General features: G+C 48.2%; 1 protein-coding gene across 1 annotated transcript; it reads right to left on the bottom strand.

Annotated features, from left to right (window-relative positions):
- Nucleotides 1-1,340: 1,340 nt before the first annotated feature.
- Nucleotides 1,341-7,179, bottom strand: LOC141999487 (leukemia inhibitory factor-like). The gene is made up of 3 exons (XM_074972981.1): nucleotides 7,161-7,179; nucleotides 3,017-3,195; nucleotides 1,341-1,884 (listed from the first exon to the last, which is right to left on the bottom strand). Exons 1-3 carry the CDS (start codon nucleotides 7,177-7,179, stop codon nucleotides 1,447-1,449), a joined length of 636 nt encoding a protein of 211 aa, XP_074829082.1. The 3' UTR covers nucleotides 1,341-1,446.
- Between the last annotated feature and the right edge of the window lie 10,882 nt (nucleotides 7,180-18,061).

Raw genomic sequence — 18,061 nt, 5'->3', positions numbered from 1 at the left:
TCATGCTGGCGTTCACAAAGACAATGTGTGCAGGGACGGGGTTAGACTCACTGGGGCCCAGGGCAGAAACTCAGGAGTGGGTTCACACCCCACTTCCTTACCTGCTCACACATTGGATTTCTGCAGCATTTCAGAAGCTGAAGCCTGAGCTGCCCCATGTGGGGCCCCCTGTGGTGTAGGGCCCTGGGCCATTGCCCTGCTTGCTACCCCCTAACATCAGCCCTGAATGTGTGGACTTTGCAGTGGCTGTGTGACCTCCGCTCAGGTTCACAGAAGGGCATGCCACGGTTTGCCCAACCCATGGGACACTCTCCAAAGGGTCAGGTTCTAGGCTGAAATGGAGAACTTGTAGGGCGCCCATTACTGCAGAACCTGGACTCAGCTGAGCAGATCCTGTTCTTAAATCCTTGCCACTGGCGATTTTATACCCGTACGGGAGGTGTGTCTCACAGAGCACCTGGGCTCCTGCGACAGGCCTGGTGCTCCAGCAGTTCCAAAGCTTTGTTTCTAATCAAGATTTAAAAAGGCCCCGAGTGGGGGAGGGGGCTAGAGAGGGACAAAGAAGAAGCAGTGAAACCCAACTCCCAGCTGCAGTGCAGAACCTCCTAGAATCAAAGGACCAAACTCTCTGCTCACTTCCCTTTGAAGTCAGAAGAAAGGGTGGCCCAAAGATGGACAAGAGCTACCCAGTCCATCTCGCTGGGGCCAGGGCAATGTCCTTCCCTCTTGCTTTCCCCATCCTGCTTTTTGGCAACCCAAGCAATGGTGCGTCCATGAGGGCCATTGCCAGACTGCTCTGCAGCCCGGCGCCTCTCGCTGCCGGGCCATCATTCCCTGGTCTTTTGCCCAACCGTCCTTTGTCTCAATTCCAGTCGATTCGGCCTCCCACAGACTAATAATTCAGGTAATTCATAACGCACCCTATCCCTAAGGCACTTGGGCACTGAACAGCATCATAAAGACACAATTAAAATACCAGACAAACATGATAGAACTCAACCCTCATTAACATTCAAATAAATAAAGGCGCGGGGGGAGCAATAGCACAAAAGGGATTGGGGGGAGATAATAAATAGGAAGCAAACAAGGCTCATTAATAATAAACCACCCGTGAAGGAAGTGTCCGGAGGTGCAGAGGGCTGGATGGAGGCGGATGCCAAGGGGGATCCAGTCCTATGCCAGGGAGCCACCGCAGCCCCATTGGATGGATGAATTCCCTGAAAGCTGAAAGTGTCTTAAAGGTCAGGGGCTTTCCAAACCAAGAGGGCTGCCCAAAGGACAATCATGCCTCCTCGCCCTTTGGAGTCTGTAGCTGGTTGTCGTGTGCCCTCTCTGCCCCGATTCACTCCCTGCAGGTCCCTGCTTACCTCGGCCATGCTGCACTGACCCCGCCGCAGCCGGGCCCAGCAGGCGAGGGGGCAGCAGCAGGGTCCATTGGCGGGCAGCTCATGCCTGCGAGAGGTGAGGTAGCAGGACGTGTACCGCCTGGGAGACAACCTGCACGTACCTCCTCAGCACCTGGCAGCCCTGCTGCTTCTTCTTGAAGACGTTCATGCCCTTACTGCTCTTGCCGTAGGTGACGTCCACCTGGGAGACGTTGTACTTGTTGCACAGCAGGCAGGTCAGATTGGAGATCAGGCCCCGCGTGGTCTTGGTGGTGTTGTGGAGCCGCTCCAGCAGCTCCTTGGCTGTGGGGTTGAGCTCCTCCTGGTCCCTGGTGATGTTGCCCAGCGAGGCGTTCAGGAAGGCAAAGACCTTGTACAAGGCCACCATGATCTCCTTCTTGTGGCTGGTTCGGTTCACTTGGAAAGCAGGGAAGTCGGTGGTGGTGGCATTGCAGAGTTCATCCAGGTGACTGCTGAACGGGTCGCCCTGGCAGTCCAGCTGGGGGAGACAGGAGGGGAAATAATGACGAGGGAATCTCAGTCACACACCCCCACACACACGCTGCCCCACCTTCAGCCCTCCCCCACTCACTGTTTTATCACACGTCTCACGCTGCTAGGTGGGTTTTAAAGCCCTGTCCCTGGAGCCCTGTGAGAATCTCAGCTGTCGTTAAACAAGAAGGTTTCTAGCCCTTCTAGCTGTGCAGAAAAGCTTGAAAACTTGGCCCAATTGTGCCCGAAAGGCTCCTAAACCTCAGTAAACAAGAGCCTGACGCAGGACTGTTGAACCCTTGTCGTTGGCAATGCTGTAAGAGCTGAGGCACCTCTCGTGAGGTACTTCTCTAGCCCCCCCGGTCATAGCACCCGAGCATCTGGCAGTCTGCAAAGGATTTACAGGGCTAATACCCTGTCTGTCATGCGTGTGGAAAACCAAGGCCCGGAGCCCTTTGCCCAAGATCACACAGGCCAGCTGCGGGGAACAGGCATTAGAGTGCAGGTCTCCTAAGTCTGGGCTCATGCCCAATCCACTGGGCCGTCCTTCTTCTCTGCCATCCCCTGACTGCACCAATAACTCACCTACCAGTGCAATTTGGTCCTGCTTTGCAGTCCCTCCTGCTCCATCCACCGCTGGGACAGGGACAGCAGGAGCTATTAGCTGTGCTGAACCGTGCAGTGGGGAGGGGTGATAGAAACATAACCCCCCAAGGGCTGGAAGGTGACCCACCAATGACTTTCCCCAGCTGAGGCTGGCATCTAAACTCAGCACTCCACTCCTGAAAATCTAGCCCACTAATCCGCACCCCTCCCTGCAGGCCAGCGCTCATTCACCCGCCCTAGATTTGTGATGGGAAAATCCGGGGCAGGGTCTGATTTTCAGAGGTGCTGAGCACCCGCATTCCCAGCTGACATCCATGGCTCGTCCCCGAGGTCCTGCACAGGGCAAGCAAACACCTGCCAGTTTTATGTAAACTCTTCCTATGAGTTTCTAGCAAAAAGCACATTCCACTTGCCCAAAGCAATGTCCTTGGGGATGAGCAGCTCGGCGGGGCGAATAGGACAGGCCTGTCTCCTGCCTGAGTAGCTCACACAATTTTAATCTAGGCGGAGCTGAGGCTCCAATGGGAACTTACGTAGATGCTGAAGAGATCCGGAGCTGTTGCATTGAGCAGCACCACTAGTTTCCGGGTCTGCTCGACCACATTGGGTTTGCACAAGTTCATGTTCTCGCACATGGGGCTGGGGGTGTTCACCGGCAGTGCCTTGCCAACCACCAATTTGCAGTGGATCATCAACAGCAAGGGGACAACACCTGTGCAGAGAAGAAAGTGGGAGTGGTGAGATGATGCCACGGGGAACCAGCCATCAGAGCCATTCACTTCAGAGTCCAGTGCCCACCCAGCCAGATGAGAGCTCTGAGATCTCCTCTGGGAAAGTGTCCAGTGTCACTGGGATTGGACCACCTCAGTCACGAGGAGTTCCTGATCTTGCCGGTGCTGGAGGGAAAGGAGGATCAAAAGAAGCTCTCCCCCATTGCCTCCGGCCAGGATCTCTCTAGGGTGTCAGATCACTAGGAAGGGAACGAGCTATTGCCTGGGCTGGAGCGGCTGATCTCTAGGATCAAGAACATTTCCACCGCCCAGGCCAGCTAGCGCCAGGACTGCAGTCAGAACTACGTGCCACTGAGGCACATGGTCTGCTCTTTGATAAAGCAGAGGAAACGTCCTACCTGCCCTGAACCATCCGGCTGGCACCCAGCTTCCCTTTGCTCCCCCATGCCCACGTATCTGGTGTAGCTCCTGTAGATAGGGGCTGGAGTTTGTCCTAGGGGCCATATTCTCTTCTCACTTCTACCAGTGTAGCTAAGAAGAAAATTCCTATTTCCCCATCTCCCCAACCCCCGATGCTCTGCTGTCTGCATCCTCCAGCACCGCCTGAGCACTGCCCCCGGCTCAGCCCTGCCCTGCAATGGAGCAGGAATTCCGCTGCATTTTTCTTTCCTCTGGGAGCTTTTTGTGTTCCCCCAGGTTGCGCAACTGCCCATGACTACCTGTCAGATTTAGTCAAGCATGCAAAGCAAGGGGCAGGGTTGGGTGTGGGTTTTGTGCCCATTTTCCAGGCTCGTGTTGTCGAAATTGATCAAAGTTTTGATAGTGGCCAACTGAGGTATTTCCAAGGGGTCATCTAAAAGGAAGGGTGGTCTAGTGGCTAGCACTGTAGCTTAGGACTTAAGATATTTGAGTTCTATTCCCAGCTTTACCCCTTACCTGCTGGGTGGCCATGGACAAGTTTCTCAGTTTCCCCTTCTGTGAAGTGGGGATAATGATACGAGCTGCTTTGCCGTCTACTGATGATAAGCGCTAGGACCTGCCCCCCAGACCCGTGAGCATTCTTGAAAAAATGCTGGTTTGAATCCCTAGTAGGAGAAGCTGCTGACACGCAGCAGAACGCATAGACCTGGGTTATGGATGGGGCTGGCCAACCAGGCTGAGTCCGAGTGGAGCACTGATTCCCCCAGCACCTGTCATAAGACAATAGTAAAGAATCCCAGAACCAGCTGTTCTCTTCTCACACTCCACAAGGAGCTTTATTAGACGTAGGAGGTTGGCATTATCCCTAAAGCTTCTCTCTCTCTGATTCACTGTAAGGTTTCTGCCTAGGACCTTTCCTGGGCCTGCCCCAACCTGGCTGCCTGCTACACATTTAAAGACACAGTGCTATTATTCTTCAAGCAGAATCTTCTTTCTAGCCCCTCTCCACACCAAGGTGAGCTCTTGTCTTCCCTTGAGTTCCTGATCCTCCCCACCCGGGAGGTGGCCTGCTGGTGATCGGCAATCAGCTGTGTGCTGCATCACTGCCTGCTGGCCTGTCTCTCACTGGGCACTGATTCGGGTTCCCCTCCCTGGTATGGCCCCATAGGCAAAGATCCCACCTCTCCCTCGCAGCTTAGCCATCTTGCATGAGAGGCAGCCCCATCATGGGTTAATGGGAGCGGATGCAGGAAGGCATCAGTACCTGCAGTCATGGGTCAAAATCACAAGTTCCCAGTTGCACTCACAGGAGTCAGTGTGGTCTAGCTGGATTGGAAACCTGGGGTGACAGCCTGGCCCTAGGGACATCAACAGGGGTTTTGTCACTGATGTTCCCAGGATCTCACCCCTGGTTTCTAAACCTACCTTTGCCTCTGGGTGATCTAGGGCAAGTCACTGTCACTCTCTGTGCCTCAGTTTCGTCTGCCCTCTTGTCTGTTTAGACTGTGAGCTCTTTGGGGCAGAGACTAGTACAATGGGGCCCTGGTCTTGGGTGTAAGATGTCATTATTGTAGGCCCTACTGTAATATGAATAGCTAATAATAGCAGGAGCCTAATCTTGCATCTGATGATATTACCAGGCTGAGGCATTGTCTTTGGGCTGAGACTCCAACTATCTCCCCCCACACACGGCACACACCCGGCCCCCCTCACTGCCTGGGGTACCAGCACCAGCTCAGCACACAGCCGCGAGCCGGACAGGCTGCCAGATGGCCAAAGCGCCACCTAGTGTGTCACAGCGGAACACAGCAGGGTTAGGTCAGGATGTTATGAAAGAGGAGCTGTGTATCCTTTCCCTCTCTGTTTCAACCCCTGGACATTCCTGCTTGTTCTCTATCGGCCCATGCAGCCCAGAGATTGATATGCTGCCGTTTGGGAATAGTATCACATGTGGTAATGGTGCTGTTATGAATTATTATTATGAATAATAATCCTTGGCACTTACATGGTGCTTTTCATCCAAGGATCCCAAAGCCCTTTACAAAGACAGGTAAACCTTATCATCCCCACTTTACAGATGGGGAAACTGAGTCAAAGAGTGACACAACCAAGGTCACCCAGCAAGGCAGTGGCAGAGCTGGATAGCTAGAACCCGGGGTCCTGACCCCCGCAGTCCCATGCTATAAACTGCACAGCGAGGGAGAAAAATTACACTATTCAGGTTCTATGGAGCACAGTATCTTAAGGGCGTGATCCTGTGCAAAGTAGAAGATACTCAACCTCTTTGCCGATTGGGCCTAGAGACAGCCAGTTCAACAAGCAATGTCGCAATGCAGCTGCTGAAAAACCACATAGTTCTTGGGATCTGACAAACTCTGAAGTTGTCCACACTTGTCAGAACCTCAGAATCGCTGCAGGTCACAAGTCATACAATAATTACTTTATTTACACTTGCTGTAGCAGCATCTGTGCCCTAATTTGTACATTGCAACTGACAGGACTTCCCTTCTGTGTTGCAATCACTCACATAGCAGTGATCATGTTTGGGACAAGGGCATTTTCAGGGAAAGCAAAGGAGGATGGAGAGCAAAGGACACAGCCAATGTCCTCCCTGATGTAATTAAACTCTCAGTGGGGAGGAACATGGTCTGGTGTGGACAAGTACTATGCAATTTCCTCCCATGCATATTTCAGCTCTGGGACTGTCAGAGAGCCCAGCAGTGCTGAGGTGGCTTGTGACATTCACCACTGAATTAATATTAACTTGCAATCTTATTCAGTTTCTCTAGCCCAGGACCTCAGTAATACCTTGCTCTCCTGTAGCTTCATTCTTATTAGATCTTGACGTGCTTTAAGGTGGCACTCACTACCATTATCCCCATTTCACAGAGAGGAAAACTTAGGCACAGTGATTTGTCCAAGGGCACTCATGAGGCCGGGTAGCAGTGCTGGGACTAGAAGCCAGCTCTCCTGAGTCACAGCCAAGTGCACCAGCCAGTGGGCCATGCTGCCTGCTCTGCTTAAAACCCTTAAAACTCTTTTCTCCCTATTGCACTGGTTTGCATAGCGCAATCTATCCTACAACACTTCACATAGACATGACTTGTACTCAGGCCACGAGAACAACATTCTAGCTTCAGTGCCTATCCTTTAGATAAGCTCTACTCTAATCTGTTCAATGCAAAAACATTTTGCACTTGGCAACTTCCTTATTTCTCTGATTTTTCAAAAATCTAATTAAACAAGAGTTACCAGTGTTTCTCAGCAGTGAGAGACCCAAAAGAATTCAAAAACCCTTTGGAAGAATTTAGAGTGGTATAAATTTCCAGATGTTGGTGGAAATATGCCAGAGAGCCATGTTTGCTTTTTACTGCCAATTCCCAGAGATGCTAAGACTAGGGAAAAAGTTTCTTAAGGGTTTCTCTCTGCGCCAAACAGCAGAGTCTCAGACAAAAGGTGTGACTGATTGCTTCAAAATCAGCAACGTTTAAAAAAAATCAAATAGGTTTGACAAAGATGGTTTTACCTGCTGGAATGAACTTCATTTTGAGCTGTATCCCAGGAGCAACTTAACAGAGATTGATGTTGACAGAAGGAGTTTTCAGAAATTCATGTTCATACTGGGGGATTTCACTGGTTTATATACAGTCTGTGTTGTAAGAAAGAGGTGGAGGGGGGGGGGGAAGAAGTTAGGCAGATTCATTCAAACTAACAATCAGGAAGTAGCGATCAGTTTGGAAACAGTGAATGGTTATTTCTAAGTAAGTTTTTGTGATAAAGTTGAGGTCATCATGCTGTGGTTTTACTGAATGCTTCATTCTGGAATTGTTTGAAGCAGAGAGATGGGTTGATTAAAGGAAAACCCATGAATTTGCAAACTGACTCCAGAAAAAAAATTCTGCCTACGTTCATAGGACAATACCGCGACTCACCCAGGGAAAAGTGCTGCAGTTTCCTGAGGGTGAGTCTTCTTCCTTAGAAAGTACTTTCACCTCCCACCTCCCCTGCTGGTGGTTTCCCCCCAACAGTTGCTTTTCATCATTTCAGATGCTGTGTAATGCATAGGTAGAGCACCGGGACTGTCTCATTTAGAAAATAGCCAGGGTGAGAGCTAACACTGAATGAAACCAAAGGTCATGCTGGCCGGGAAAGTATTTAAGTGGGAGGGGATGTTACAAAATAGACATTTACATGAATCAGGGAGGGAGAAAGGGATGGAATTGCAACTGCTCGGCTGTGTGTCATGGTCTCGAACATGGCTGCAATCACTTGGGAATTCTCTGCCAGCTCAAGCAGTTGATGTGCTGCAGTGGGCTCGTGAATGAGGCGTTCCGTGCCGGGCTGTTGTAGGCAAGTCCTGGGTCACTTCACTGCACACTCCTGAGTGTGACAACAGCCTATGGCAGGCTTATGGATTTGAACTTGACATGGAAACTAGCCCATCTGCTGTTAGGGGTTCAGGGCTGGCTCCTTGCAACAGCCATCTTGCTCCACAGGAAAGTGTTTCTGGTCCCAGGCATTGGGGGTTTTAACATCTTTTACAGACAGCGAACGCTTTTCATTAAAAATCTTCATTAGGCTGAAAACCCAATTTCCTGGCAGAAAATAGTTTTGATGGAAAATTTTCCACTAGCCCTGCTGTGCTGCTGACAGTGAAGGGCGTTAACCCTTTAGTTCTGGTAGCAGCAGCTCATGCTTCTAACTGTGTAGGTTGTGGACTCAGACCCTGCATTTGGTTCAAGGGCGGGTTGATTTTATTATATTAGCACTACAAGAAACACAAGAGCCATCTTCCCCGGGACGCTCCCTTGCAGTGTGTGCTCAGGCTGGCTGCTAAGCCTGCTCAGGAAGATGCAGTTTAATTTCCAGCTGCAACGCTGGGGGTTATGCTGAAATCCCCTCCTCCTCAATTCCCACTTTGGCTCCTTTTCTGAGTCAGCTCCGCCTCGTGGATGCTGTCTGAACACAGAGGGCTGGGCTCCTTGGCTGGTGGCCAGCAATACAGCCCCAATGACATCAGAGAAGCACAATTGCCCTTGAACACAGCTGTGCTGTAAGGTGCGGATAGGGCATAACGGGGTTAAAGTGATTTTTTAAAGCCGTGCTCAAGCCCGGAAGCAGTTCTAACAAGTTTATATCCTGTTCACACCAGCAGCCTGAGCATGTTCCAGTCCCTGGGTGGGAGAGCTCCAAGGAACAGCCAGCCAATGATTGTGTCTCAATGCAGCAAGCTCTTCCTTCTGGGTCAGTACTGAACCAATGCCCAGCAGGGTGCTCGAGGCACAGCGCTGCAGGGAGCAGAGTGGGTGACTCAGTAGGGGGTGCTCTCCCTTCTGATCCATGTTGACCCCAGTGCCTAAGCATGATGCTCGGGTGCCTTACTGCAGACAGTGGCATGGTTCATTCAGGAGAGGGGCTGTTGGCTCTGCGTCAGTGCTAACTCCAGCGCCCAGCGTGAGGCTAGGGAGAGTTGTGCAGCAGTCACTGGTGTGAGCAATCAATAGGGGGCGCCATCTACTCTGAGCCCTCACTAATTCCAATGCCCCTGTGCAGTGATAGGGGCTGCTGTGCAGCAGGGGGCACTCTCCTCTCTGAGTAGTGACTGTGTCACCCAATTGCGCCAATCCTCAGCAAGGCACTAGCAGGGGCTATAATGGGAGGTGTGACATCACACGCCACAAGCTTTATGAAAAGATGCTTATAAATGTGAAGATGATGTAACTGGAATATGCTTTATGCAAAAGGTCTCTTGTAAGGTATCATTACAATGATTATGATCTGATGAGTGTGGTCATCCTATTTGTTTGCATGTATTATTTCTATGTCTGGAGTTAGGAGAATAAGATATAAACTTGTATCACTGATGTAAACATTTAAGTGGAAGCCCTTAAGGGTTCCATTAAGGGTTCCAAACATTAAGGGAAGCCAGTTCATTCAGAATCAATGAACTGTAAGTGGCTCTGTTTACTTGCAGACCTTCCTGTGTACCTGTGGGCCTGCCCAGGAAGAATGAAGACTGGGGTCTCGCAGGACATGTGACCATGTCAACTGATAATGAAATCAATCTTAAATCTGGTACTTTTCCATTTAGAAGGAGGGGTGGGGACCCAAAGAGACAAAAGATTCCTGCCTTGTGCCAAAGCAATAAAAGGGGATGAAACAGGACAAAGTGTGGTGGCCAGTCATGAGAAAGCCCCTGCTTACCACCTGAGATGTCTGTTGGAACTAACAAGGACTGTACCGGGGAAAGGACTGGTCCCAGACTAGGAAGGAGTCTAGTCTGTAAAAAGAACGAGGAGTGCTTGTGGCACCTTAGAGACTAACAAATTTATTTGGGCATAAGCTTTCGTGGGCTAAAACCCACTTAATCAGGTGCATGCAGTGGAAAATACAATAGGAAAAAAATATATATATTCAGAGAACATGAAAAAATGAGGGTGCTATACCAACTCTAACGAGACTAATCAATTAAGGTGGGCTATTATCAGCAGGAGAAAAAAACTTCTGTAGTGATAATCAGTGTGGCCCATTTCAAACAGTTGACATGAAGGTGTGAGTAACAGTAGGGGGAAAATTAGCATGGGGAAATGGTTTTTACTTTATGTAATGACCCATCCACTCCCAGTCTTTATTCAAGCCTAATTTAATGGTGTCGAGTTTGCAAATTAATTCCAGTTCTGCAGTTTCTCTTTGGAGACTGTTTTTGAAGTCTTTTTGTTGAAGAATTGTGACTTTTAGGTCTGTAATTGAGTGTCCAGGGAGGTTGAAGTGTTCTCCAACTGGTTTTTGAATGTTATAATTCTTGATGTCTGATTTGTGTCCATTTATTCTTTTGTGTAGAGACTGTCTGGTTTGGCCAATGTACATGGCAGAGGGGCACCGCTGGCACATGATGGCATATGTCACATTGGTAGATGTGCAGGTGAATGAGCCTCTGATAGTGTGGCTGATGTGATTAGGCCCTATGATGGTGTCCCTTGAATAGATATGTGGGCACAGTTGGCAACGGGCTTTGTTGCAAGGATAGGTTCCTGGATTAGTGTTTTTGTTTTGTGGTTGCTGGTGAGTATTTGCTTCAGGTTGGGGGGCTGTCTGTAAGCGAGCACTGGCCTGTCTCCCAAGATCTGTGAGAGTGAGGGATTGTCCTTCAGGATAGGTTGTAGATCCTTGATGATGTGCTGGAGAGGTTTTAGTTGGGGGCTGAAGGTTTCCCCTACTGTTACTCACACCTTCTTGTCAACTGTCTGAAATGGGCCATCCTGATTATCACTACAAAAGTTTTTTTCTCCTGCTGATAATAGCCCACCTTAATTGATTAGTCTCATTAGCGTTGGTATGGCAACCCCCATTTTTTCATGTTCTCTGTGTATATATATATATATCTTCCTACTGTATTTTCCACTGCATGCATCTGATGAAGTGGGTTTTAGCCCACGAAAGCTTGTGCCCAAATAAATTTGTTAGTCTCTAAGGTGCCACAAGTCCTCCTCGTTCTTTTTGCTGATACAGACTAACATGGCTACCACTCTGTAGTCTGTAAAAGAAGCTTATTGGAACATCTCTGAGGGTGAGATATTACCTATAATCAGTTTTTTAATGTATTAGGCTTAGACTTGCGTGTTTTTGCTTTATTTTGCTTGGTGACTTACTTGGTTCTGTCTGTTATTACTTGAAACCACTTAAATCCTACTTTTTATACTTAATAAAATCACTTTTGTTTATTAATAGATCCAGATTAAGTGATTAATACCTGGGGGAGCAAACAGCTGTGCATATCTCTCTATCAGTGTTATAGAGGGCGGACAATTTATGAGTTTACACTGTATAAGCTTTATACAGAGTAAAACAGATTTATCTGGGGGCTGGGTGTCTGGGGACTGGAGACAGGTAACCTGCTGAGCTGTTTTTGGTTAAAGTCTGCAGCTTTGGGGGCATGGCCGAGACACTGAATCTGTGTTGCAGCAGGCTAGCATGTCCGGCTCAACAAGGCAGGGTTCTGGAGTCTCAAGCTGGCAGGGAAAATGGGTTCAGAAGTAATTTCAGCACATCAGGTGACAGTCCCAAGGGGATCTCTGTGACTGAACCTGTCACAGGAGGAGATGCCAATTCCTTAGTGAAATGTAAAACTGAAGCCCTGGCCTCTCAGAATCATTGAAGAGCTCTGGGACTGATCAGGAAAGGTGACAGTGTTCTTGCTCCATTTCAGTGTGGGTGTCTATGTCCCACCTCCCTACATTCTTCCTGTTCAATTCTGCAGGAATTCTTCTTCACTTCCTGTCTTAAACTATTGTCTAGTAGGGCTGGGCACATGGTTGAGTCTTTGTAGCCAAAATATTTGTATTTACATTTTTCATTGGCTTTGTAATGCTCCAGGGAGCCATACACATGGGTCTGAAATAACCCAAGGTCTGATCCTCAACCTGTATTGCTATTCCTGGACAGTGGCAATCCCATGGGAAGAGCTGACCCTGAGTTATGTGGCCCCTGAGGCATCCAAATCGCAGTGAAACATACACCACAAATGCTGAGACATTTGGTTTTTCCCAAATAGCACTAGTTTGGGCTTTATTTGGGTCCCTGCCTTGTCCTGATGAGCTGCCCTCCTGTGCAATATTGCTGTATGCTGTTGCACAGCGGCCACATCCCATCCCAGAGGAGGCTGCATTTCACTGAAGGGTGAAGTAAGTCCCGATTACCAGTGCTGCATAACTTTGCAAGATTGACTGCAAGGACCACACTTAATTTGCATATATTGTTGCACAGAGTTTTAATTTTAACACAGAAATTACTAGGGGCTTTTGTGTTAGAGAGGAAGGATGTGGAGCTGAAATTTGGCCTCAACTGCCTACTGTCAGGATGGCTGCAATGAGTGGCTACAGCTGAATAAATGATCACCTGAAATGTCCTGGCCTGTGCTAAGGAGGAGCTAACTTCTAGATGGATACATGGAAATAGATTTTGACATAAATCTAGCTTAGCCTGCGGAACTCACTGCCACTAGATAGTGTGGTGGCAGCCAGATTGGCAAGACTCATAAAAGGACTGGACATGTATATGAATAAAAAAGAGCAACTGCAGTTGCAATAAGTAGGGTAAGATTATGACACAGCATTATTATCCTCGTTTCACAGAGACTGAGTGACTTGCCCAGCATCACATAGGATGTCTATTGTGGAACTGGGAATTTAATCCAGATCTTGAGAGGGCTATTGCAATGCCCTAACCACGAGACCCTAATGCTTCCCAGTCTCAGTCTTTATGATAAGAAAGTGAATCACTAACTGGGATTAGGAAGATCTTTCCCTCCTACATCCTGTTTAGTACGACACAACAAGGTGAATAATGAGATTTGTATGGCTTTGTCTGAAGCATTTTGGATTGGCTGCTCTCAGACAAAATAGGAATTGCCAACTAATAACACCTAGCTCTTATGCAGATCTCAAAGTGCTTTACAAAGGACGTCAGTGCCATTATTCCCGTTTTACAGATGAGGAAACTGAGGCACAGAGAGGAAAGTGACTTGCCCAAGGTCATCCAGCAAGCCAGTGGCAGTCAGCAATATAACTCAGTCCAGAGTCCCAGTCCACATGTATGAGGGCCAGTACCAGATCCCTCACTGGAAGGTGCAAGAAACTCTGTAGTAGACACATGTGGGATAATCTTCCCCCCAGGGAAAATTTCCTACTGACCCCTTTAGTTAGTGATTGGCTTATGCCCTGAAGCATGAGGATTATTATTATAGTGCTAGCGCCTAGGGGCCCCACTCAAGGACCACAACCCTATTGTGCTAGGCACTGTACAAAACAAAAAGGACAGTCCGGGCTCCAAAGAATTTGCAATCTCTAAAACTCATAGGATTTAAAAAAAAATCTTACTATTGTAACTCTGGATGGTGTTGTTATTCACATAGATGTCCAGTCCCTATTTGACTCCTGCTAAGTTCTTAACCTCAATAACTTCCTGTGGCAATGAGTCTCACAGGTACATTGTGTTCAAGAGGATTTCCAAACCAGATGTGGCAAGGGAACGTGGTACTGGACTCAGTGGGTTCTGTTCCAAAGTGCCCAGTCCTATGAGGAAGCATAGAATTTACATACACATGAGCAAATTACCTTGTCTCCAGGCAGGTCTGATCCATGTCAGCAGAGGAATATTAGAACATCAAAAAAAAAAAAAAAAGAGGGGGGGTCAGGCAGGGGTTAATGCCATTGTTCAAATGCTTAAACTTCATGTCTACAGGATGATGTATAAAAATGACATAGCAAAGATTTAAGCAAACATTCTGTGGCCTGTGAACCTCGTAATGTTTTATGGAGTCATTCACCACCCAAGCGAGGGATATTACGGAGAATACAAGAATGTCCTGGATATGCAGGTAACTCCCTCAAGTCTTTCCAACAGCACATCAAACACAGCACATTATTCTGAAGTTGATTCGGAGCTGAATGTCTCTGAAGCCAAACATTAGGGCACTCTGAGCTGCAGTGAGGAGACCAGGCAGCTGCCTGTGAGATATTTACTCATGTCATGGCTAGTGCTCATCAGTGAGGGGAGCACCTTTAAAAAAGCATAAAGGGACAGTGCCTGCCCTCTGACATCCTGCTGGATCACTCATTGGCCATAAAGGTGAATTTGCTTTTTTATTACAGTAAAAGAAGGCCTGTAAAGTTTGATTATTGCAGTAGCACTGAGAGATCCAAATGAGGGATCAAGGGCCCCTCATCAAGTCACTTTTCTCGCTGTGTCTATTTCCCTGTCTGTACAGTGGGAGCATGGCCTCTTTTGTAAAGCACTTTAAGCGCTGCTGATGCAAAGTGCTAGATGAGCTTCGGTATCACTATTAATTATTTCTGTGCTAGGTGCTTATGCATATTCAATGTGAAAGATGGGGATTTTTAACGTTTATTTTCTCATCTTGGGTCTTTCCCCCTTTGTATTAGAAATTCAGCTCTTTCCTACCCCAGAAGGCTCTATGGATGACTGGAGAGCTGGTGGGATTCTGACAGCAGCCAGCTTCCCTCCTGAGCGTTTGAGTGAAACAGGTCGTTAAACAGTCTGAGTGAAAATGACTCTCCTCTCGATGAATCAGCTTTCACTTTCTTGGTACTTGTGCTAAGATCTCAGTGTGTGTTTCCTTCAGCTAACGGCGGGAAAAGCTACCAACTGGCATTTCTGAGTCACCCAACAAGTCGTTCAGCAAAAGAAGGAAGGCTTCAGTGAACACTGCTGCTATTTCTAAGGGAAAAACATACCTGCCCCTGGTTAGGGCTCCACTCACCCTCACAAAGCAGAAAAACAGAGCACAAGCCCAATTTGGCTGGTTGTTGCAGCTTCACCTTTGATGGCAGCCACAGCACACAGCTGAGGGGGTGAGTCTGGGCATGATGTCTCCCAGGGAAGGTGATCCCAGTGCTGGTTATGGCGCAGACGGGTAACCCCAGGTGAGGGTGCGCTGCAGCCTCCCATGTGCCTGTGCAGGACAGGCCACGAGCCAGTTCCGGAGCCAGGGTGTTTCAGCTCTGGAGGTTCTTGGTTCATTCCCCACTGTACACGCCAAGATGGCAGGTGTTACAAATGCCCAATCAGCTCAGGCCTCACCCCTTTGCCACAACGTGCCCCACAAAGAGCAAATATTATAGAACAGAGGATGGCAGCTAGGAATCGTTTTACCTAAACTATTTCCACCCATGCGATAACACAGTCGAGCGCATGTTCCAGATCCATGGGGATTTCACAGTAAGTAACATCTGTGAGAGGCATTTGGTATCTATTATTAATCATTTGTATTACTATCATATTTGGGCCCCACTGTGCTAGTTACTGTACAAACACAGAGAGAGTCCATACCCCAGAGAGTTTACCACCTAAATAGACAAACTCAGTGAATAGAACCCATGTTCCACTGGGCTGCGCTTCCGTCTCACCCGTTAGCTCTGTCTTCACCTCTTTCACTGGATTTTGTAATGTCTCAACTAGCCCAAATGAGGCAAGGGCTGAACTGGTGATATTTCAGCTCCTGGATGGTGGCCATGAGAAGCATGGATCTCACTTTGCTTTGGCCCTAGAAAAGGTGGGTAAAACAAAAAATGGAGACCATGTGTACAAATATGAAGATATGCCGGCTTGTTCGAGCTTCTTTGAGCCTGAGTGTGCAGCCCCAGCATGTTGCTGGGATGTACCATTGCTGGGGGTGTCCAGCTCGGTCCAGCATGTATGTTTCGTGTATCTGAATTAAATGTCAAAGAGCAGGACATGGTCAAGCAGCAGCTTCCAGGGTGGAGTAAGTTCCCACAGCTAACTGTGCCCGCACTAGCTGCGACTGCATCAGGGTGTGTGCAAAACCCCACCCCTTGCAAGTGGGAAACTTGTGCACGCAGCTCAAACAGCTGTATTGTGGGATGCTCCACTCTACATGGACAAAAGGATTGTTAGCAGCAAGAAAAACCAACAGCAGTTGTTGGTGGAGGGGCGTCGTCAGGGGAGCTCAACTGGCAGGCCCCACACTAAAGTGGGGATCACATTTTGTCCCCAGGCTCCGCTTGAGGCACTATCTTCAATCTGAAGAGTTAGCAGGCAGCGTGTCCTAATGGTTACTGCCCTGGGGGGAGTTAGCAGACCTAGATACTAATCATAGCTTTAACACTGATCTATTGAGTGACCTTGGGAAAGTCTTTTTGTCAACTCTTTGTTGCAAGGATTGTCTCTTTCCGCATTTGTACAATGCCTAGTGCAATGGGACCCTGAGCTCAGCTGGGGCTCCTAGGTATTATTTTAATTACTAATAATTAATAATAGATACCCAAAATTCCCCTGCTACAGGCAGACGCTACTTGCTGTAAAAACTCCATTGAGCTGGTACATGTGCTGGATTGTGTTATTCCCAAAGCCATTTAGAGGATTTAGCCGCACTAATCTCACCAAGTTCAATGGGAGTTTTGTAGTTTAATCCATTAATTAAGCTTTGATGCATAACTTTAAAATCTGCTACATTGCCTAGAAAAGTCTTTGCCCAGAAGATCTTTCCTGTTTTCTTTCTGAATATCAAAGACATATGAACAGGGGTCAGAGATTCTAGGATCAACTCCAAAAGCCATCACTCTATGTGAGGAGTGAGAGTGGACACTGGTTTGGCAGAAAAATGATTTTTAAAATCCCAGAAATTATCACCAATTCTTGCAAAACTCCTGTGTGAGTTAGCCCAAGCGCCTATAATGGTCATCCCTACCCCAGGGGAGGATGCCAAAGAAGAAAGAGTGAACCACCTGCGTCAATTTGGAGTTGAAGATTTTTGCTTCAATTCACCAGAAGCACCTATTATTCATTTGTGTTACTGTATCAGCTAAAGGTCCTACCTGAAAGGAAGACCCCATTGTACGGGGTGCTGCACAGACACAAGAGACAGTCCCTGCCCAAAACAGCTTAAAATCTGAATAGACAAGAGAAGAAAGAGAGATGACATGACCAAGGTCACAATGCAAGTCAGTTTGTAGAGCTGGGAATGGAGCCTGGATTTCCTGAGCTGCAGGCCTATGCCCTACCCACTAGATCACACTGCCCCTCATAGCAAAGCCTGTCATCTCTGGATTGGTAGGTCTAAACCAGGCAGGAGCCCATCGGAAGATAGCATCAATCATATAGTCAATGTGATGCATCACATGCATTACATAGAGCTTTTCATCAGAACATCTCAAAGAGCTTTACAAAGAAAGGCGAGTAGTATTGTCCTCATTTTACAGAGGAGGAAACTGAGGCACAAATACATGAAGCAATTTGCCCAAGGTCACTCAGTAGGCCAATGGCAGAACCAGGAATAGAAGCCACCTCTCCAGAGTTCCAGAGCAGTGGGCTAACTTGTCCGTAATTCACCTTCGCCAATGAGGGAGGTGCAATTTTCTCACTTAACAAGGAAAAACCATTTGAGTGGGCTGATTGACTTTTTAAAATTAATATGGATTTGGGAAGGTGACAGAGGGTGGCTCAAGACAGGGAGTCTAAAGAATTTGGGGTGAGATTTTTTCAAAAGAGGGGCCTGAGTCCCCTAAATTCAATGATTCCAAGGCCAGAAGGCACCATTGTGATCATCTAGTCAGGCAGTTCTCAAACTGTGGGTCAGGACACCGAAGTGGGTCCCAACCCCATTTTAATGGGATTACCAGGACTGGCTTAGACTTGCTGGGGCCTGGGGCCAAATCCAAAGCCCGAGCCCAACTGCCCCAGGTTGAAGCTGAAGCCCAAGGGCTTCAGCCCTGGGTGGTGGGGCTCAAGTTGCAGGCCCCCATTGGGGCTAAAATCCTTGGGCTTCGACTCCCCCCCACCCCGCCTGGAGCAGTGGGGCGGTAGGGTTCAAGTGGGCGCAGGCTTTGGTCCTCCCTCCTGGGGTCATGTAGTAATAGGGGGTCACAGTGCAATGAAATTTGAGAACCTCTG

This window comes from Natator depressus, chromosome 15 (genome assembly GCF_965152275.1).
Source record: "Natator depressus isolate rNatDep1 chromosome 15, rNatDep2.hap1, whole genome shotgun sequence".
NCBI lineage: Eukaryota > Metazoa > Chordata > Testudines > Cheloniidae > Natator > Natator depressus.
Note: the sequence above shows the minus strand (reverse complement) of the source record. Positions and strands in the feature narration are given on the sequence as shown.

What these genes read in the sequence shown, in the direction of transcription:
- LOC141999487 (XM_074972981.1), bottom strand. An exon ending in CGGATCTCTTCAGCATCTAC is followed by an intron (nt 1,885 to 3,016) that starts GTAAGTTCCCAT and finishes TGTCTCCCCCAG; the next exon opens with CTGGACTGCCAGGGCGACCC.